The following is a 7,505-nucleotide window of genomic DNA, read 5'->3' as shown; positions in this document are numbered from 1 at the left end:
TTTTACTAAAGGAGTATATGAAATCAGATGTATTACCTACCACCATTTAGTTGTTTTGTTTTATTTAAGATATTTATAATATATAATTTTTTTAAAGAATGCAATTATTTTTTTTGTTGAAACAATGCAATTACCCGTTTCAGCCGCCAGGGGGGGCAATGCTCCCCCTGCCCCCCGCAAACTCCGCGCATGGCTTTTATCCAATGTGACTCACATTGCATTATTCTATACATTTATACACAGGTGTCTGCAATCCTCTGGGATGCAACACACAACCTTGCATGGTTAACACAATTCTCTTACCACTGAGATACAATTTACACGCTTACATTTCTTTCTTTTTTAAAGCATGAACAAAAGTTTGTGTCGCTCACTCGCTACTCTCCCTTGTGTTTATTTTAGGAAGACTCTCTTCTCGTTTTATTGAACAGACAGTGACGTTACATTAGCGGATCATGACATCAGCGTGACTTCTGCCTTCAATTCAACTGTTTTATATCTGAAGTTGTAAAGAAAGCGCCGGCGGCGAGACTTTTATTTGATTACATCAGGACTTGTATTATGAAGTGTCCGGCCGAGTGAACGCATGTAGCGCTTCATGAGTTTCCGTCGATTGATCCGTTGGAGCAGCAGCCGCACGCACGTGACCTCTTTATCGTGTCGTGAAACACGCGTGGACATGTGTAAAGAGCTGAAGACGAGAGTCCTGCGACTGTCCGACGACCCGCAGACACACACACACGGTAATGACCGCGCTTCCTCTACAGATCGGATTGTGATGTCACGTGACCCGTTCTGTTTACGCCGCCATCTTGGCAGAATATGAGATGAATGGCGACAGCATGAGGTTCAAGGCATCAGACTTTAAATCCCCATAATGCCCCGGGGCGCTTTAACGCGTGTCAGTAAAGAAACAGAGACATTTCGTCCTACTCCAGAGACTCTTTGAGAGCCGTAAACGTGAATGTTGTAATGGACATCAACTTCGGAGTCTGGAGGCTTTAAGCTGCTTTTTATTTTGATATTCAATAAATCTAACGATTATTCCACTAATTTTGACCGATCAACAATTTCTCATCATCGGGAATCTGTTTTCTAATATCGGATTCACCGATGAGCTCTGCCATCTTGTGGCCGTTCAGAGAATTGCGTGACACTTTTGAGATTTGTGAAAGTCTTTGTGACACGTTGGCACAAAGTCACTCACTTGGTGTTTTATTTCATGTGAACACAGATGTGACAGAAGTGTTGAAGTGTACAGTGGAAGCTCTGAAAGCTGGGCAGGTCGTGGCTGTGCCCACGGACACTATCTACGGTCTGGCCTGCGTGGCTCAGAACTCAGACGCCGTCCGGAGAGTTTATGACATCAAAGGCAGGAATGGAGACAAACCTTTGGCCGTCTGTGTGGGCGAGATACAGGACATATACAGGTTTGTTAACAGATCCTTCTAATGAGCACACGATACCATGATGAGGACTTGACATGGACAGCGGTCAGCACCCTTAAAGCGTTCAGACATTGAAGCTGTGAGATGACACAAGCAGACGAAATAAAAAGCTTAACTTTGTCTTAACTCGCCGGTTTTATTTCAACAGGTTGATTTGATTTGCATGATTGTAATCCCTTGCAGCACAAAACCGAATCTAGACGAAAAACACAAGAAACTTCACAAGAATATTCATTCATGACACATGAAACTGTGAATGTGCTCAGGTTTCGGTTAGATCCAGCAGTGTTCGCATGAAACCGGCACCCTGTAGTCTCGGTTTATAGACGGATGGTTAGTGGATATGTATAAGGACATTTTCCCCTGCTCAGGAATCGGCTGCTTTCATATTGTCATGTCACCTGTTTGAGAATGTGTGAAGCGTCTGACTGTTGATGGTGACTTCAGTTTCTGTAAGGTGTCTGTGAAGGAGGAGCTGTTGAGAGATCTGCTGCCCGGCCCGGTTACGCTGGTTCTGGAGAGATCCGCCTCCCTCAACAGGGATCTCAACCCTTTCACCAAGGTGAGTGTGTCGCACTTTTCCACGTCGTATGTTTCACAAATGCATTTGTGTTTCCTGATTTGTCATTGGGTCCTGTAGCTTATAGGGGTTCGTATCCCAGATCATCCGTTCATGAGACGCCTCTGTCAGATGTGCAGTGAGCCACTCGCTCTCACCAGCGCTAACGTCAGCTCCCACACCAGCACGCTCGCAGTGCACGTACGTACACGGCAACATCATAACACGCTTGCTGTATTCTGGAGTGCACGCTGTGAAAACCTGAATATCCTTTGCTGGTTTCTGAAGGAGTTTGAGGACTTGTGGCCCAGTCTGGCCGTGGTGGTGGACGGCGGCCCAATTGCAGACAGAAGTCGTGTTGGTTCTACAGTAGTAGATCTGTCTGTGTGCGGCAGATACCGTATCATCAGACCTGGCTGGTGAGGAACACACCCAATGAAACCCCCGTCTCTGTTTAGGTCACTCATTTATGATGTCATTTGTTACAGCTGTTCTTCTTCTTCTTCATGCTCTGTCTCTTGCAGTGCTCTCTCTGCTACGCTGAAGATACTCGAGGGCAAGTTTGGATTGCTGGAGGACTCTGTCAGTCATTGAGTTTGTACAGAGACCAGCAGATGGGTCTCGACAGATCTTGGGTGGATCTCTCTCTCTCTCTCTCCTCTGTCAGCACTGGGTTAGTGCAGATGACAGAGATCTCATGGACTGGTGTTATGTTGGCGAAATGAAAGCATTTCTTTATAAACTGGGTTCTCTATTTATTTGATATTCATTTGTAATTTGCTGAGGATCGATCACTCTCTGGCAGAGCTGCATTTTTTAAAAATTAGAAATGAATCTAAACTGGACTCTTAGCACATGCAAGAAGTTCCTCTTTTCATCAGTTACATTCACCAAAACTGGGTTATTTCTTATTTAACATAATAAAACCTTTACAAACGGAAATATTCATCAGCAGGTTTTCATTTTCTCAACTGTAAGTCTGGTGCCAAGGTGTCCACACCACATCCCCAGAAACACAAACTTCATCCAATACAATGAACTCCTACAGGGTTTGTGTCTCCATCTCAGACAGCACACAACAATGATCGATGAGTACTAACTCACACCTTCACGTCTGTTCTCTTCTCCCTCTCTCCTCTTTCTCTCCATCTCAACTCAGAGCTCAAACTCACCCATTAACTGATTTTGACAAATACCATATCTTATATGAACAAAGAATCTTATGCATATTTGGTATCATTTGAAATGTCTGATTTGAGGTGCGATTGGTACATTGGTCTCATTCCCTCAGCAGTAGAGCAGATCATAACACAGGTTTGAGGGTTTAAAGATATTCTGCTGACTGGTAAGGGTGTCTTCAGGTAAATGTCCATGTGTGGCCTGATCAGATCCAGGACAGAGTCCTTTACGATGTCAATTGTTGTTGTGAGGAAGAAGGATATATGGATACTTAAGGGAAGCTGGCAAAATGTTCCGGGGGAATTCTTACTAAGATGAACCCCATGGTGTTGTGTGAGACACAGGGAACTGTGTTTTTCAGATCACATCTTTTTCTACTGTCAGGATCTTTGACTCGTAGACTAATCTAGACTAGTCGAGGTCATGTGTTTGATCCCAGGGGTTTGACCATACTTCGAAACAATTGTATAATCGCTTTGGAGAAAAGCGTCTGCCAAATGTAAATGTAATCTTTATGGATTTGATGTTTTGATTTCATATTCTCTGAATTGAATTGTAATTGTCATGAAACAAAAGCTGTCTAATAGATTAGATTAGATAATTAGATTCAACTTTATTGTCATTACACATATACAAGTACAGTGTAACGAAATGTAATAATAAATTGTCATGTTGGAATTCGTTCTGCATTGTTCTGAATCTGTGATCACGTTTTTATATTATGTTTTTGTTAAAAATAAGTTATGTTACCACAAATTCCCTGTTCAGGTTAGTGACGGACTAGAATCCTGTCTAGGTGGCAAAGACACACCAGCTGAGAATTCTAGAGTTCCAGCTAACACTCTTGGCATTAGTTTAAGTGTACTTAGACCTGAGAGGCTGATAATGTAATGTTTCCCTTTAGAACAGCACATATGTTGTCTGACCAATCTAAATAGAGCAAGTCTCAGACTCTGATGTTATTGTATAGGTATACATAGGAAACTATGGCATGATTATGTGAAGCTGACTAAAAAGGTCTGTTTTAGCAGTGAGTTGCAGGGGCAGTCATCTAAGATGCTTCTGGTCAAGTGACCACCGGCAGTGACCAAGACTGATGATATTGTGACCATGAGATCCGCGTATACGGCCGGCACGAGATTAAGCCACATGAGAATCGGTGAATATAGTTTGGAGTCAGATAAAATGACACAATGTTAAAATAATGTTAACAATAGAGAGAACGCCTTCGCCATGCCACTTGGACTCCATTTACATTTACATTTATTCATTTGGCAGACGCTTTTATCCAAAGCGACTTACAAGTAGTTTTCTACAGTGACACATTACTGCAGAGCAATCAGGGGTAAGGTGCCTTGCTCAAGGGCTCTTCAGTCATGACCTGCTGGCACTGAGATTAGAACCGGCAACCTTCTGATCACAAGCCCAACGCTCTAACCATTAGGCCACAGCTGACCCCACCATTGGGGACTCCACCATTGGGCCGGTGGGTGCTTGCTGGTACTTCTTCTTCTCACATTTTTCACCACCTTACAGAAATACGCGAGTGTTGAGCAGACGCGCACAGTTGGTTTTCATTTGACATCAAGTCACCTGTCTGAAAGAGCTTTAGACCAAATGACACTGTGTTTTTCTCACCGTGTGCAGAGATGTCCACAAAGTGAATCTGAACCTGTTTTCTTTGAGGCCTCCACAGAGCATCTTTTCTGTTATTTTCACCTGCAATTTGACAGAAGTTTTCTGTAAATGTTACCGATTTTACCCGTAAAATATTGTGAGTAGTTCACAGAATGAAACAAAAATAACCATTTTAACTAAACACATACCTAGAAATAGTCCATTTTAAAATCCTAAAAAGGTCTCAGAAATGGCCACATAATGTTTTCCGAGGCTGTATTACACACAACATCATGACTTCTCTGTTTATCAGCCGGAGCTGTCGTACTGTATGTCATCATTCTGTCAGTGATACTGGTGATGGAATATGAAGTGACATGCTTTTAAAACTCGTCCTGTGACGTTCACTTGCTGCGCTTCTTACATAAGCTCCACCTGTTGGACAATTCTTCCAGCAGCGAGAAACAGTAAATGTGATTGAATTCAAGAATGATGCACCAGCAGCCAGAGGAGACCTTACATACTGTATACAGTACACACAGTCATCCAATGACAACAACTGCAGGATATACTATTGAGTTTATCCAGTGTCATGTGTACGAGCTCCCCATCACCATATATTTTTGCTTCATGTTAACGAAAGGTCAGTGTTTGCTAACATCAAATCTGCTCAATACATTTCGGCTTTGTCTAAATGTCTGTACACATTAAAATATATACAAAACATATTTGAGTTTTGTAATATTTTCTGTATTTGTCTGCTGAGGTACTAAAACTAGAGTAGTGACAACAGAGAGACATATGTTAATACACATAGAATTGATTTGATCTTACATACACTGTATTCAGATACATGTTTATTGCTTGAAGCAGCAGAATTTCCAAAATCAGCCTTTGACCAATGAAAATAATAATATTAATAAAGGTTTGAAAATAATAACGACATCCTCGGTATTTGACCTCAACAAAAACATAAGAATACAAAACAGATTGCTTAAGGCATTGCCAAATGTCACAACAGACACAGAAAAACACATAAACATGTGACTAATGAACTTGATAATATAACTTTATAAAATAAGCAATGCACATTTAAAACCATACAGTGCAATATCACTTCAATCTTTATAGTGCAGGTTTTGGATAACAAAGATTTACATACACATCTAAAAAGACATTCTTCTCCAAACCTTCTAGAACATCTTCCTGTTCAACTATAGATAAAACCACAGCAAAAAGACAACATATATGAGATCATCAGAGAGAAGATCAGTCCATGTCACTGTCACTGCCCGATTCACTCAGCTGAAGATCATTTCCTGACAAAAACAACAGCAAATCAGTTCAAACATTCTACACACTGAATATTATCTATGTATCTATCTATCTATATCTATCTACCCCCTTTTACTGCACACATTCCAGCCAATCAGAAGACCATGGTATAAATTGTAATAATTCATATTTTGATTCATAATTTCAAACATTCGTCACTCAGCTGTGAGTTGTGTGCTTTTGCTCACATCTGATTGGGAGAGCACGTGTAGTTCCAACAACGATGAACGCCGCTTGAAACTGGCTTCGTCACAACTCCTCCACTAGAGTTCACTTTCTCTACTAAGTTGTGAATGTACAGATCAACACTCACTCAGTGTGTTCATCAGCTGGTTGCTGCCCTGGGGTTTGTTTGTGCCGTTGGCTGTATTGTTCCTGCTGGGAGAGACGTGATTGTCCGGTTCTCCATCACTGCAGGAACTGTCGTCGCCGCTGCCAGAAGCACTGCCGGAGTCTGAAGAACTGCTGCCGCTGCTGCTCATCTGCTCGATGATGTCCACCTCCGCCCGCAGCTCTGAGACGGCACAATGAAAACACTGAAACAACCTACCTGTTCGCCGGCTCTTTTAGAAATATGTATGTTTTACATTCTGACTCTTTATGATGTATTGTGACACAAAGACACAATGACACAAGACGTACAATGCCACACAACGATGAAGAAGAGAAAGCTCGAACCTCGTTTGATATCATCCAGGTGAGGCTCAGGTGACGGGTTGTCTTTACTCGGTGAGGTTTTGGGGCCGGCTCCTGGTTTAATGGGGGCTCGGAACTGTGATGACAGCTGGTTAGCTCTCACTGACTGCTGCTCTATGCGAGCCTGGATCTTACTGCTGCCCTCAGCTCTGGACATGACAAACAACAACAACACAATGAGAAGAGGTTTCCTCTCGGCTCATGGTGTGGGTGACGTCTCTCCGTCCTTTACCTGCTGCTCGGGTTATTTAAATCAAGTGCTGATGCTTGTGTATTCTGACATAGCGGTGTTATGTAGGGAGGACGGTTCACCTTGTTTTCTTCACTTGTATGCTGCTGCTGAGCTTTTCCAGCATAAACTGTCCGGTGTCATGATTGATGATCAGAACGCAGTCCTTCTGATACGGCCGCTTGTTGCCCTTAAACACCGTCATTGGTGGAGTGGAGCCCTTTAGACATAAATGGCAGCATGTGGAAAATGCAGAAATGTAAAAAAGAAGAGAGAGAGAGACAGAGACAGAGAGAGAGAGAGAGAGAGACAGAGAGAGAGAGAGAGAGACAGAGAGAGAGAGACAGAGAGGAGAGAGGAGAGAGAGAGAGAGAGAGAGAGAGAGAGAGAGAGAGACAGAGAGAGAGAGAGACACAGAGAGAGAGAGACAGAGAGACAGAGA

The 7,505-nt window shown here is 42.6% G+C and overlaps 2 protein-coding genes across 2 annotated transcripts in view; one reads left to right on the top strand and one right to left on the bottom strand.

Annotated features, from left to right (window-relative positions):
• Window positions 1-258: 258 nt before the first annotated feature.
• yrdc (yrdC N(6)-threonylcarbamoyltransferase domain containing) lies at window positions 259-5,523 on the top strand. The gene is made up of 6 exons (XM_079469153.1): window positions 259-743; window positions 1,235-1,430; window positions 1,896-2,010; window positions 2,089-2,208; window positions 2,296-2,426; window positions 2,532-5,523. The coding sequence occupies exons 1-6, from the start codon at window positions 599-601 to the stop codon at window positions 2,599-2,601; spliced, it is 777 nt and encodes a 258-aa protein (XP_079325279.1). The 5' UTR covers window positions 259-598; the 3' UTR covers window positions 2,602-5,523.
• Window positions 5,524-5,643: 120 nt separating this feature from the next.
• eaf1 (ELL associated factor 1) overlaps window positions 5,644-7,505 on the bottom strand; it is a 4,514-nt gene continuing 2,652 nt past the window's right edge. The window contains exons 3-6 of the mRNA XM_079469154.1: window positions 7,147-7,283; window positions 6,817-6,983; window positions 6,452-6,652; window positions 5,644-6,122 (exon numbers count right to left, since the gene is read on the bottom strand). Of these exons, the coding sequence (XP_079325280.1) occupies window positions 6,073-6,122; window positions 6,452-6,652; window positions 6,817-6,983; window positions 7,147-7,283 (555 nt within the window). The 3' untranslated portion in view covers window positions 5,644-6,072. The remainder of the gene's footprint in view (window positions 6,123-6,451; window positions 6,653-6,816; window positions 6,984-7,146; window positions 7,284-7,505) is intronic.

Source organism: Barbatula barbatula (assembly GCF_947034865.1).
Source record: "Barbatula barbatula genome assembly, chromosome: 12".
Taxonomy (NCBI): Eukaryota; Metazoa; Chordata; class Actinopteri; order Cypriniformes; family Nemacheilidae; genus Barbatula; species Barbatula barbatula.
This window is presented reverse-complemented; position numbering and strand designations above follow the sequence as displayed.